Consider the following 15,431-nt stretch of genomic DNA (forward strand, 5'->3'; position numbering starts at 1 on the left):
CTACGACTCCAGACTTTTCAGATGTGACTAAACTGTCAATCGTTACCATTACCTATTCAGTTGTACTATTCAACCTAGACTAAATGTTTGAAATAACAAGGATGTTCTTGAGCATGTTTAAATTAATCGGTTTCACCTATTTTAAGCCCCAACAAGCTATTGAACCAAAATATCCTGCCACAGCAGCTCCAGTCTGATACGGCTGTCTCCACTGACACAAAACAAAACCCTGTTGGAAACCATTAAAAAAAAAAAATTGACATTATGGGAAATCGCCTATTCACTCTCATATCTGTCTGGTAAATATGAAGCTACAGCCTGCAGCTGGTTAGTTGAGTATAGCAGAAAGACTGGAAACCCCTTGCCTGGGTCGGTCCAAAGGTAACGGAATCTGCCTACAAGCATCTCTAAAGCTCACTAATAACATGATGAATCTTCTTTCTTTAATCTCTCTAAAAGAAAAAGTGTAAAAACTTCAAATCATAGTTTTACAGGATGTTATGCGCATGATTATTTTATCAGCTACCACCCACAGGCAATTTACATAGAAGTAATGACTTAGCTTTCCACATAACTCAATCACATGAGCAAGTCCATAATCCTTATATCACTGTTTTGTATTTTTACTTTAAAAGTTCTTACCCAACTTGAGGTGGAAACATTTGATATCGCAGGCGTACGCCCTGGTTCAACTTTGTACTCACTGCAGATGTGCACACAACACACCCTTACAAAACAACGGACGACTGTAGTGAACATTTTGGGTCTGTTCACATTTGGTTTCACTATGGAATCAGTAGTAAGATAAGATAAGATAAGATAAGCCTTTATTGATCACTAGAGGGGAAATTCAGGTGTCGTAGCAGCACAATCACTGAAATAAGTATAGATGAATAGAGAAGAGTAAAAGTAAAGTACTCATTGTTCAGCTGTATTGCAAAGAAAAATGTGAATATTAATAATAATAATAATAATAATATTATGATTCTGCATATTAAATACACATTAAATATACTGCATTAAATACAATAGATGACTCAGGCCATGATCAGGTGCATGAAGGTACTAATGTGTACAGTCTACACATGAAAGCCTTCCTGGTTTCACCACATCTATTATCTGCCATCAAATTGAAATAAAAGCTAAATATGAGTTCAATTAAATAAATCAATAATGTGAGCCGGATTATGTAAAGTGGTCAGAGTTTGTTTTACTGAGGCCATACAGTATACACCTCTCTAGTCAGAGTGGCACACTGTCTTAGAAAACAGTATATTTATATTTAACCATATATGTGACCCTGAAAATGATTGTTTGTATATTCGTCCCTCAGGTGCAAAACCTTCCATCCCTCACGTTTTAAGAGTAACTGGCTTGGGGATCAAACATTATTGCAGGAGTGGTCCCATGGTGATGTAGTGACCCTGACACCTATTAGCACAAGTAAAGGGTTTATCCTTATAAGAGGCTCAGGAGAAAAAGGATTTAAACCCTGGAGTCAGATTCAATGCAGGGTGTAGCTTTGCCTGAGAGAGCGAAGAAGAGAACAGGGAGGAAGGAAGGGAGAAAATAGAGAAAGACAAGAGTAACAGAGAAACATCCTGTCTGACAAAGAGCAACAGTGAGCTGAAAAGCTGAGTTGAAAGCCATGTCTACTATCTGGAGATCTCTTGATCAGGGGGGGAAGCTCCGATTGGGTGATGTGATTCGAGAGAGGCAGGTTATCAGCTACTCTCACTCCACTCTGTGTCTGTCTCTGCTGTCAATCTCTGCCTACCTCCAAAGCTCACATCACTGCCATCCTCCTGTCTTTATATTCTTGCGCTTTTCTCTCTCTTTGGCAGAGGAATTCCACACATCATTAATTAAACAAAATTCCATTTGCTCACCTTTGATATATTGCTGGACCTGCTTGCAGAATGACCCAGAGGCTTTTCATTCTGTAAAAGAGGAGAAGAAAGACAGCTCATATCTGCACATGCATTCTGCACAGTGAAAACTGACATATTTACTATTGGCATCACACTAAATGCGTAATGAAAGGTGCTGTATTTTATCATTTGAAAAGATAAAAAAAATAGAGATTCAGATCCATCACTAGATAAGTGACATTTTGACCTGCTGGTGGCACTACAGTAACAATCAGGGGTTCACCAAAGTCCGTAGGATTTGTCCTCCTTGCAACATGAATGTCTGAAGAAAATGTCATGCCAATCCAGCCAATAGTTGTTGAGATATTTCACTTTGGACAAAAGTGGTGGACTGACCAACAGACCAACATTGCCATGCCTGGAGCCATGCTGCTAGCATGTATACAAATTACAATGACAAGCATAATTATACTCATAATGTAAAAGGTTTTTATGGTGTAGATATGATAATATGAATGAAGAATTATATAGCAGGAATAGGAAGGACTGATTCATGGTTTGTCTCCTAACGAGCACAGCAAAGCTACATTTCTCAGCAGCTGAGCCTAAGCCGTTTGGCCTCTTAAGTTGGTAAACAAAGTTCTGCTGGTGTGAGACGAAAGGAGGACAAGCCGATTACATAACACATCCGTCCAAACTCCAAATCAAATGGTGTCAGAATATGTGTATCATTACCCAGGGAGCGAAACAGGCCAATACTGTCAGCACTCCACACAGTCCAGTATTGTTCTGAGGCTGTAATGATCCTCGATTCCCACTAAGTGTTCTCGGCTTGCATCCGAGACTCGGATAAACAGCCACTGGGGTGTTGTACTGCCTTCAGTATTGGTATTTAAGCGTTGCGTGGTTTCTTAATGAGTAATCAATCATAGTTATAATGCTGAGTTCACACCAGCTCTGACAGGGCTGTGGTGCTTTGGGTGCAAACAAGAAGATCTGTTTATACACTGTACATATACAGTAGAAGCATGGCCAGATTAAACTGTTAGGGGCAAACATTTCTCCAAGCTACAATCACATACAGTGCACAAAGCAGACCACACATGGAAGTCTGGAAGAGTATTTATTAGAAAGATAAAGATCAATCAGCTCATTTTCGCGGGGTTCCTTAAAACAATTATACAGAAAATACAAAACATTCACACAACACTCCCAAGCCTAACTACTCCAACACCGACAGACTCCCCCCCCCCCATACAAAATATTTAAAAAAAATTATAAAATAAAAATATATACACATAAGTAAATACACAATAAATTTGCATACATCCCAAATGTGATACTATTTACAGTATATTATGCACAAACGTGCCAACACATTGAGGAGAAAGGTAAGAAACTAAGAAAAAAAGAAAAGAAAAAAGAAATAAGAAAACAGTAATCATATCATGACAACTTAGAAGCAATAGCAGGTTGATTGTAGATAATTAAATAAACCAAATGAAGTAAAATATCTAAGTGAGCCGGGCAAGGTGTTCCTTGCATGTCGCCCAATGTCTTTGGAGATTCTGGGAACGAAGAAAAAGGAGTACTCAGTATGTCTCAGACTATATGTTGATCTATATGGGATTAAATGTTGTTTTAAATATGGAAGATAGTTAAAGAAAATGGATTTTAAAATGAACTGCAGCCAGTGAAAATGCCTTTTATACTTAGGTGGTAACCAGTTACCAGTGTCCCAGAAATCAACCAGTATTCCTATGCAGGAATAACAGAACCTGACCCAATATTTCAAGTGTGTCAATTAGTTTGTGATATTTTGATTACATTTCAATGTAATTAAGAATAAGAATATGTGAGCACATGAGAAACTAATTAAGTTGATATTGAACACTGGAACCCTAGAGGTCTGGGGCCAGTTGGTAATCCAGCCTTGCAGAGGACAAGCACACACACACACACACACACACACACACACACACACACACACACACACACACACACACACACACACACACACACACACACACACACACACACACACACACACACACACACACACACACACACAAATTATTGGCCTTTGAACTACTGTCACACACTCATAGTCTTACTAGGAGCAAAGGGCCAATCATTTGTGGTCAGTGCAGAGAGTGCAATTAAACATCTTACGTCTCCCTTCAAATTTTCTTAGTCAACTGGTCACAGAGCAATAGCAAAAGTGTTCATTATCTGATAAGGCAAAGAGCTGACATTTTATCAGAAGAAAAACATAATTCTGAATAAACAACTATACGCAATTTCCTATCACTTTGATAAACTAAAATGCCATCTGCAGCGTGTGGCCATTATCTTCAATCTCAAACTATATTCATCTCCTGTTTTAATCTGCCAACCTCCTGTGAGATGCACTTCCTAGCTGATGAATTGACAACTTGACGGCTTGGATTCACATGCAAAAATATAGAAATGAGGACAAAAAAAAAAGTCTAGAAAAACATCACCAGGGACTTGCAGATATAACTCTCCTACTCCGTACTAGTGGATTAAAGTGAAGCAGTTCTCCTTCATCTCCATGTTACTTCTTCAATGCCTTTAATACAATATCATACAATGATAAATACAGCTCTCAACGGGTGCAATTTGTGCAGCAAATCTACTGTCAGATTGTCGAAGAAGATCAAAATGTAGTTGTTTTTTTAACAGGAGATGACAGACAGGGATAACAAGCACTGCAAAAGAATGGAACAAATTGATGATCCTTCCCCCTCAATCCTCCTTTCTTGGCCAAAAATGGAGTAACAAGCAGATATGCCCAGACCGAGGGTTTCTGGGAAATAACAAGGCCACAAACGGACCGATGACTTTCATAGACAGCAGTGCTTAGAGCAGAGAGGCTGCAGACAGATGACAAAAGATGAGAAAGGAAACAGATCAACACCATTTCCATGCGTCCTCGCTTTCTTTCTAACCCTGTTTCTCTAAAATTCCTCTCAAACTGTGTAACCTGTACAAGCTCTGGGAGTCACCTTCACTGCTGCCATGACTGTAGACTATAAAGAGCCTTATTCTCTGAGGTCATGCATAATTCTGATAAAGAAGGGTTCAGGTTTCACACACGGCTGTGTCCGTCTTTCTCCACCTCCTCTGTGGGTTCGTTTGCAGCCCCAGCCTTTGATAACACAACTTTCAGACTGGACTCGAGGCTTGTAAGAAGACGAAGCAAGAGAGTATAACAGAAGAGGAGAGGTCATAGTCAGAGGGATTGCGGTGTCTTTCAGGGCTCTGTTCTTGGCCCACAGGGGGGAGGGCTCGGCTCATTTTTATGCAGAAATCAAAAAAGATAAAACCTCAAAAAGGCAGGGTTGAATTCACAAAGTTTTATCCTCAACAGAACTTTTTCAATATAAGGGTTGAATACACCATCTTAGCTGTCTTTGGTGATTGGGGAGTAGATTATATACACAGGCTAGAACTGAAACAATTCAGTCAATTTAATCAATTGTCAATTTCAATAATCAATTAATTGTTTCAGTTGTTTAATCAAGCACTCAAGCAATCAATACCAAATATTCTAATTATTTGTTATTTCCCACAGCCCAATATGACATATTCTCATAGCTCGTTTTGTCCGACCAACAGTCGTAATAGAGATATTCCATTTACTAATATGACGAAGACAGCATAAAATCCTCACATTGAAAAAGCTGAACCAGTTTACTAAGTTCATCGACTTATTGTTGCAGCTTTAATATTATTTATCGGATTTTACATGAAAACACTTAATGTGACCACAAAGAATGTAAATGATTGTGGAATATGAAAGTAAAATATATGATCAAATACTGCTGTAGGACTGATTGTGAAAACAGTAAAACACCGAAAAGATCCGTAAACTTTGAAAATTACATAAACCAGCCTAAGGTTAATCTCTCTTCTTTTCTTGAAAAACTAGAATTCGAGAAATTCATCTTGCTACTAGATTCTTCCTCCTGGCTTCTGCACCATTTCACACCAGCATCATAAAAGTATGTTTGTGTTTGAGGTCAACAGCTTCTCAGAATACAAACCTGAGACCTACCGTCAGCGAGGCTGCTTACTGCACCATCTGTGCTTGTCTAAACCACGACCCAACACAGACATGAAATCGGATTTCACACGTTAGGCCTCACAAATGAGAGATGCTTGTTAAACGTGCAAGCCTTCACCTTGTACATTTTTTGTCATGAGGTTGGGACAATTTTAAAACGGCTTTGGTGCAGAGTTTGTGATTGATTCTTACGAACTATGCATTACATATTATGCATGCATGTGGATTTTTTAAATTATTTTGTTGTATCCATTTTCCTAAACTGGCTCCATCTATTTTGACTTCTCTTTACTTCCCTGGAGTATCTTTAACCATCCCTCAAAGGACATGCCTGGACTTGTCTGGACATCTGCTCTCCAGTGGAGAGAGTGATAGTGATTGAGACATAGAAAGAGTAACGCCACATGAGTTTGTTTTTCCAGCTGTGAATAAGCAACCCTAGTGCTCCTTTACAACAAAATTTTAGCTGCAGTGCATTATCGTCTGTTAAGGCTTCAATCAGTGGAAAAAAATCAACCATTAGATCTCATCATTGCCAGAAACATGTTAAAGCCAACATTTAGGTTGCCTGGAATACTCTGACCACCTGTAAAGAATCACAAATATAAACAATCAACTACAACATGCTCCAAGCTTGGAAAAGAAAGAACATCAACCTTCTTCAAGTCACTGCAGAAATATAATGGAATCATTGTGTGATTTTGGAATCACACAAAGGAAGAAAATAGTGCTTTTGGACTTATAATTGGTGGGATGTGTGAAAGCATCTATTTTCAGGGTGCCAAGAGGCAGAACATTGATTATGGGCAATCAATGGCATTTTAACAGATGTCCTGAAAAACACAATGTTCAACAATGGCACCTCTGTACAGGAAATGCAAAATACATCAGGTTTTCTTACAATAAGCAGCTCCTTGCTGTGCGTCCCAGACACTGACAGAGAGTTGTTTAATGTGACAGTTATACGGTTGAAAAAGGACCAAAGACTTCACTTTATCATCTCTCATACAAATAGCTAACATCGTAAAAAGACTAGTAGGGTGTGACAGAGAGATTGCAGAGACAGAGGAAGAGACATCAAGTAAGAGACAGAGAAGTCAAATGAATGATAGCTATCAGACAGTGGTAATGAGGGGACTGTCAAAGGAATTAAATCAGGGAAATTAATGGGAGGGAGGTCTTTCTTTTCCTTTGTTCTTTCTCTGGAAATTCCCTACATGTATAAGTGACCTTTACAAGCTGCTTAACTCTTCATTCAACAGACGGGTATTATTTCATAATCATCACAGTTAAATGTCCAGCAGCTAACTGTACCTACACCTTTGTCTATGCACACTGTAGTGTGTTGAACATTTACCACCAACTGCTCCACCAACGTATATTACTATGAAAAGTAGTAAACATGTATGTATCAATAAATTTGACTAACTCATCTTCAGTCACTTTGGTATTATTCAAAAGTAAGAATGGACGTTATACTGTATAACTGAAACCTTAGGAATTTGGTCACTCCCTACCTGTTAAAGCAGTTGGCAGTCAATAGATCATTGAAAACGTAATGTCCCAAAGAATCACAAGGGTCTAACATAACTAAATTATTATTTTTTTTAATTAGGTGGACCATCCGTAAAACGAGGCATGGGTGTTTAAGGATTAAAGGAAACAAAAAATAGAAGAAATACATAAAAATATAAATACATACGCTGTCCTAATATAAACATATGATAGGAACAATAAGAATGCATGTAATCTCACACAATGCATGTTGAATTTAAATATTTGTTACCAACAAGTGAAAACACCTGTCCAGGTGAACAGTAGGGGTGGGGAAAAAAAATTATATATTTTTCGTGGCAATACTGTATCGATACACAGACGCCAAGTATCGATCTTTTATGATATGTGTTGGTCAGTCTGTCTGCTTGACAATCCCATTTTGCAGCAATAAAATGGAAGTGAGATGAACAGACAGAGAAATTTATATTTTTAGATAAAACAGATGTTGATAAAATTGTCCTTTGGGGACATCATTTGAAATTGAGAAAAGGTAATACATTGCAATATATCGCAGAATATTGCAATATGTTTAAAATCGCAATAATATCGTATCGTGACATAAGTATCGTGATGATATTGTATCGTGAGGCCTCTGGTGATTCCCACCCCTAGTGAACAGGGCCTTTCACTAATTGGTGAGAGAACTGGATTTAATACAGATACAGTAGAATATTATTTGATGTAAGGTTGTCTTTCTATTTGTTGGAAATCAATAAACCAAGCTAACTTTTTGGAAAATCCCATTCCCTAGTGAGGGATGTGTGCTTTCTGAAATTGTGAAGTAGATGAAATGGTCAATTTCATGTCAGCTTTCACTTCACATGAAACCATTAAACGGCTTTACACTGCACTTTCACTTTCAGACTGACTGCAGCATTTTGTGGGTTCTGGTGTCAGTAAAACACAAAGGCAGGGATGTAGTGCAGCAGATTAATGGCATATTTCAAGAGAATCGTTCAAATTGGTATACAAGCATGAAATTTGGCACAGATACTTTCTAAGGGTCACTTTTTGGGAAAAAGGCGTTGGCCACCCAAAAATTCAACATGGTGGCCATTTTTTCAAGATGGTCGCTATTTCTGTCAAATGCTCATTATGTCAAGTATTCAAACAGTGATGTAGGCATAACATTTTGTGAAAATAGTCTCTTAAGAATGTTTTTTTGGAAAACTGTGCTTGTCCCTCAAAAATTCAAGATGGCAACCATTTTTCAAGATGGCCGCCATTTCTCTTGAATCCTTACATCAATTTTTCAAATGGTGATGCTATCATCAAATTTGGCACAAATATTCTTCAAGGAACATTCTGTTATTGGGCCGGTTAAGACCAAAGGAATTCTATTCTTTCAGGCCTTTACAGGTTGCGATACTGTATCAGCCTTTCGCAAAAACAAAGGCAAAAAGACTGCCTGGCAAACCTGGGACATTTTCCCTGAGGCCTCTCTCATCTTTAGCAAACTAAGTCAATACCCTCCTGTTCTGAATGATAGTGACCTGGAAATCCTTGAGAAGTTTGTGGTCCTGGTGCATGATCAATCAAGCACAGCTGTTAGTAGAGATGAGGCTAGACTTGACATGTTTGCCCAAAAGCAGAGACCATATGAAGCCATTCCTCCAACAAGAGCAGCTCTGCTTCAACACACTAAACGTGCTGCATATCAGGCAGGTTGCATATGGGGTCAAGCAACCCCAGCCAGAAGCAGAGAGTCCTGCTGACTGGGGATGGAAAAAGCTTGGTGAACAATGGGGGGGGTCTTCTGGACAGCAAATGCACCAGTTGCACAAAGTTGTGAACAACTAGCCAAGTGTGGCTGCAAATCCGAGTGTTGTGGAAGATGCAAATGTTTTAGGTTGGGTTTCACTTGCACAGAAGTGTGCAATTGCAAATGTGAATAAAAAAACGTAAGTAGCCTTGCGGTGGGTCAAGAGCCGATTTCCTGATTCTGGACCGTGATGTATATGTACACCTTCCTGGATATGTTGCCCCCAATACAACACTTGCTGACTGCCAAGCAGGGAGGCATTGGCTACCATTTTTAACAGTCTTTATTATGACTCGGCAGGGCACAACCTCTCAATCTCAGGTTGGACACTCTAACCACAAGGCCTTAGAGTTGGTAAAAATGTGAATAGAACTTATGTTTTTTTTTTTCAATCCTTCCTTTTAACTCAGTCCCAACAGAGTACACTATTAAAGCAACACCCACCTTGAAAAATTAATCTTGAATTTTTGCGATTGCCTTTTTCTAAAAGTGTGGCCGTTAGAGTATTTTTGCTAACATGCATGTGTTAATCAGTGTACATACTACCTAAATGACGGCCATCTTGGAAAAGGTCTCCATCTTGAATTTTTTAATGTTCTCTGTATCACTATTTGGAAACAGTGGCAATGAACATAGGACAGGAATAGCAGCCATCTTGAAAAATGGTTTCCATCCTGAATTTTTACTGGCCACTTCCTTTTTCTAACAGTGGCCCTTCCTCTCTGTGGACTGCACCTTGCCGTGGTGGAGAGGCTTGTGTACTCCAATGAACCTGAGAGCTATGCCGGCGGGGCTTTTATATCCCTGGCAAGTTGAACTAACCGGACAGGTCAAAGGAGAGGAGGCAGACAAAGCAGACATTATGACTATTTGACAGAAATGGTGGCCATCTTGAAAATGGTCGCCATCCTGAATTTTTGAGTGGCACATACCTTTTTCCAAAAGAGTGTTCCTTGAAGAGTATTTCTGCCTAATTTTATGCTTGCATCACCATTTGAACAATTTAAATAATTAATATTCGACAGGAATGGTGGCCATCTTTAAAAATGGCGGCCATCTTGAATTTTTGAGGGACAAGCATCTTTTTCCATAAACATGTCCTTTACAGAGTATTTGTATCAAATGTTATGCTTGGATCACTGTTTGAATAATTGATATAATAAGCATTGAATAGCAATAAGCATATTGCATTTTTGAGTGGCCAACGACTTTTTCCAAAATAGTGTCCCTTAGAGTGTATCTGTACCAAATTTCATGCTTGTATACCAAAGTGAATGATTTTTTTACTAATCTGCTGCACTAATTCACGTATAGCCTACATATTTAATTCAAGTTGCTAAAGTCTACTTTAAAATGAGCACCACGATAAAAAATTTTATGAAATGATTTCTGCAGAAACACCACCACACTAAAGCAGACAACCATAACCACTTTGTTTTCAGTTAAACACAATAAAGCTAAAGATAAACAGACACTAAATTGACAGGGGAGGGAGTAAAGCTTGTGCATCTACAGGTATGACAACAGAAAGCCTGTGGCAGACTGCACAAGGCGGTGTTTACATCAGAATAGCTTTCCCTAAAATATGATATATGGCATAAGCACACCATGATCTGCTTAAGGCTGATCATTCTGCCAAATGCAGATCAAAAAATTAGGCCATGCTGCTTTTCTTTTTTCTTCTTCCTTTTTATTTATTTATTTATTTATTTTTTTAAATGCAGAAGTTGCTGCAGACAAGCACACAAAATTTCCTTCCCAGACAGAGAAAACAGATTCCTCCGCATAATCTTAGCTCTTCAGAGAAATCTCCCAAATCACATAAATCAAACGCCAGTAGGGAAGCACCGAATCCAGATTTTTGGGGTTCGGCCGAATACCGAATCCACTGGTTAAGATTCTGCCGAATCCGAATCCTACTCCCATCCTCAGTCCATTAACACAGTAAACACATTAATGAAGTAAACAACGTCCACAGCCTCTAAAATAGTCAAATGTAACAACTAAATGTTGAATTCACACGCACGTTTCACATCGTAGGAAAGCACATCGCTATCGCCAGATGAGTGACAATTTTGTTTGGCAAATTTTCGCTAACCAGTGTATGATGAAGGCATGTTGGGTGGGTGAAATTAGAAAGCTAACTTTAGCTAACGAGCAGCAGCCGGCCGTTCGGTCGCTCCGCTCCCACTGTAGGGAGACTCATTTACCGAGAGAACAGCTGACAGCCCGGGAGAGGCACTGTCTGGTTAACACAAGTTTTTAGCTGTAACTGTCCTTCCTTTGCCGTACCTGAAGTTGCTGCATTTTGGCTGCTGTCTGTAGATTCATTCATGCGTGGCTCGTATTCTTTTGGATGTGTCATGCGCAGGTGTTTTGGCAGTGGCGATGTTGTGTGTTGTTTGGGGTCCTTGCCGCCGCGGGACAGGTCGGCATTGCGTGTTGTGCGTGTGGCTCACTTTGGGTCGCGTTCTTTTGGCTGGGGGTGCTGTCGGGCGGCACTTTTTCTGCTCGCGAGTTCCATTTTCACTTTCTCACAGCCTACTGCATTGAACGCTCCACCTACGTAAACACCTTCTCGTAATCAACGGCGGCATCATTACTTTGACAAGTGCAGCGTGCGTAGTGCAAGCGTAGGGTTCGGTGGAAAATAATTCTAAGGTTCGGCAGAAACCGAACCCCATCAAAAAAACCAATATTCGGCCGAATCCGAATCCTGGATTCGGTGCATCCCTAAATGCCAGCGATGTCAAGTAGGCCACTGAAAACACACTTCCTCTGAAAATACAGCTGACATGCACTAAAATGCACACATACATAGTAAATATTGCATTGACTAGCTCCTCCCCCTGCAGAGGTTCCAGGCACACATCCTTGCAGCAAGAGCGATATCAAACCTCCACAGCAAAGAGTCCCTTGAGAAAAGAAAGTTGACATTTATGTGGTTTTTCTCTTTCAATGTCCAGTGGCCACTACAGGAGGAAATGCAGGAGTGGGCAGCTGGGCAGGAGAGCGTCAGCAGATGTGAAATCTCAACTATGCACAGTAACACCATCGGTAAAGAGCTTGGCTGACCACAGACGTCTAGCCAGACCCAGGATGACTGTCTAGGGAAGGGAAAGCAGACTGATATGCTACAGCATTTTGTTTAGATTCCAACAAAGCTAAGCAAAGCTATTGAACATTTGTCTAACGTGGCAGTCTTATTTGAGGGTATATTCTTTTTACACGAGAGGCATTAGCTCAGCAAAACAACAGCCTCACAGTGTCAGCCTGCAGCAACTCTGCATGTGTTTCGGTGTGTATCATAAAACCACATCAAACTGACATGTAAAGAGAGACTGCAGGGGAGGCACGAAACACCCCCATACTCTGTGTTTGCGCACAGCATTTGTTTGCTTGTGAAAAAGCATGTCTGTCTGTGCTCTCATGGGCAGGATGTGAGCTTCTTCTTCCTCTTCTTCTTCTTCCCAGGCATAATTACATCAGTATGTCCAAACAGGATATGGAAGAGGAGAGACCGTGACCATCACATTCAGTGCAGGGCCATGTGGACAGTGACCTATTCCGGCTGTGCGTCTATGAAGGCTATACGGCAGTATTATAGATGCACTACCAGAGCCTAATGGCGTTTTTCCATTACATGGTACCTGCTCGACTCGCCTCGACTCTACTCGCCTTGGCGCACTGTGTGTCCCTTTTCCATTGCAGATTTTAGTACCGCCTCAGCTTGGCTGGTCGTCATAGCGACTGCTGTGGGCGTGGCTTAGTAGCGTTGCATTTCCCCCCCGACTCATTTCCTGGTTCTCCTTCTCCGTAAACAACATGAAATCAACAAGATAGTTAACTTTTCCTGCTCTAGATTTCCCACCGTGGTCAGAAAGAACAGACACTTTGTTTCTCTCACTATATGACTCTAGAGTCATATAGTGCGACTCGACACACACACCAGGGTATAAACATCAGGCCACTTGTACGCTACGGAGAAAGCTCTGCGTGGAGCCTCCGACAGCAAAAAAACACCGCTGGCTAAACTATTTAAAAATGCCGTCTGTCGCTAGCAATGCAGTGATCAGTGACGATTCTTTCCGACCAATCTGTAGCCTGCAGGGTTTCTCGGCTCGCCTCAGCTTGCTTGGAACCTTGACTGAGGAGGTACTAAAAAAACGTACCTGTTAGCAGGTACCAGGTACTTTTTTTCGTAATGGAAAACCAAAAAAGGCGAGTAGAGTCGAGGCGAGTAGGTACCATGTAATGGAAAAGCGCCATAATCTAACAATAATGAAAGCTACAGTAGGAAAGTACCAGAGGAACATGAAGGAGAATGGAAAGATTACAGTACCAGTAGGGTGTGATTGCTTTATAAAGAGAGTAAGAGATCCAAAGATATGGTAAAGTATGTATGTCCCTCACATTTCCTCATTAGCTGCACTTGGGGTCAGGCTGTTCTTCCCCATGACATAAGTAATTATTTATGACTTGTGGGAAAAAGTCAAGCTACAGATAATTAGTTCAGCACAGTGCCTCCTATTATATTAGCTCCGTTATTAGTGTGTGAACCCTCAGTCCCCTTTTCATATAATCCTTCAATAACTCACAGAAACAATGAAATGCTTACAGATGGCCAAGTGGTCACCTTTGTATAGACAAGAGAGGAATGAGTGAATTATTGATCAAGATTCATATTAAATGACAAAAAAACAAAAAAAAACACACCAATTCAACTCAGGTAAGAAGGGACTCGCAGACTCTATCGCCGACTGTAAAAGCAAGAGTCCTTTCTAGGGCTGGGCATCTTTCAAAAATCTTTCGATCCGGTGCCAATTTTGATACCTCAGTTTCGATGCCGGTACCTTAACGATACTTTTTTCGATACCATATGTTTTAAAATCCATTTGAAAATCAACAAAAATACATTAAACACAAAACGTTTATTTTCCACCTTAAATTGTGAATCAAAACGGTTATCAAAATAAAAAAATTCTGCTAACACTGCTCACTCAGAAACATTAATAAAACTGGTTGTGCTTTTGGATAGGGGTGCGCCAGTCAGATACTCAGGATTGGTATCAATCTGAACTTGGCCAAAATTAACAAAAAAAGGAGAAACCTTTTTGCCACAACATGAACATATTATTAGGGCTGCAACAACGAATCGATAAAATCGATAAAATTTGATTACTAAAAAAGTTGGCAACGAATTTCATTATCGATTTGTTGTGTCGCGCAACTATTACGCCACTCAGTCGCGGAGATACATTTTTTTTTTTGTTGAGCGCAGAGAGAAGCAGCGTGGAGCGGCGCAGTGCGGAACGAAAGAAAAGAAAAAGAGCAGAGCGGGGGTAGAGGAAATACGGAGAGAGACCGGAGAGACCCGTAACGTTGTTCTGAAACACACGGCGGAGGCAGAGAAATCAGTACGACTTAAGTCATCCAAGGTGTGGAAGCATTTCACACTAAATAAATCAAAAACATGTTAATTGCAAGATAAGCAAAAGCGACACGGCATGGCACGGGCGCACCACGGTGATGAGTCAGCACCTAAAACGTAAACATTGGAGTCCTTGACAAGGAGGAAGGGAGTTCAACAGCACGGTAAAGTCACTACACAATCCTACTTCTGTTCCGTTTTGAAGTGAGGAACGTACCGTCCCTCCAGTAGCTCTTGTGGTGCTGGTGTTTACTCGTTATCCAGCTGACTAGCATGACAAGCTAGCGTTAGCTCGTTAATAACAGTAATAAAGCAGGGGTGGTATAGTTTGCAAGACTAAAGACACGTTTTTATTCACCCGCCTTTTTTGGCCCATTAATTTTTCAATCTGTTGTCATATATATTCTGTTCTTTGTCCCATATCAGTTATTGTTGACAAATATATTAGTGTGTGGTGTATGAATATAACTGTAATGTATAACTTGCACTTACTACAATGATGGTAATAATTTAATGAATAAGTGTGTGTGTGTGTGTGTGTGTGTGTGTGTCTTCTCTGTATCTGCTATTTGGGTTACTTACCTTTACACAACTATTAACTAAAACAACAAGTATGTATGTATTGAGTTGATGTAAATTAATGCTTTTGTTTTTTTTATCCGATTCATCGATTAATCGAAAAAATAATCGACAGATTAATCGATTATTAAAATAATCGTT

General features: G+C 40.0%; 1 protein-coding gene across 6 annotated transcripts in view; it reads right to left on the reverse strand.

Moving 5' to 3' along the window:
* Positions 1–15,431, reverse strand: part of march8 (membrane-associated ring finger (C3HC4) 8) — an 82,059-nt gene that overhangs the window by 19,207 nt on the left and 47,421 nt on the right. For all 6 annotated transcript variants that reach the window (XM_039783984.1, XM_039783980.1, XM_039783986.1 and 3 more), the window contains one exon: positions 1,890–1,940. In XM_039783984.1, coding sequence (XP_039639918.1) covers positions 1,890–1,940 — 51 coding nt within the window. The remainder of the gene's footprint in view (positions 1–1,889; positions 1,941–15,431) is intronic.

The sequence above is a fragment of the Perca fluviatilis genome, chromosome 19 (genome assembly GCF_010015445.1).
Source record: "Perca fluviatilis chromosome 19, GENO_Pfluv_1.0, whole genome shotgun sequence".
Lineage (NCBI taxonomy): Eukaryota > Metazoa > Chordata > Actinopteri > Perciformes > Percidae > Perca > Perca fluviatilis.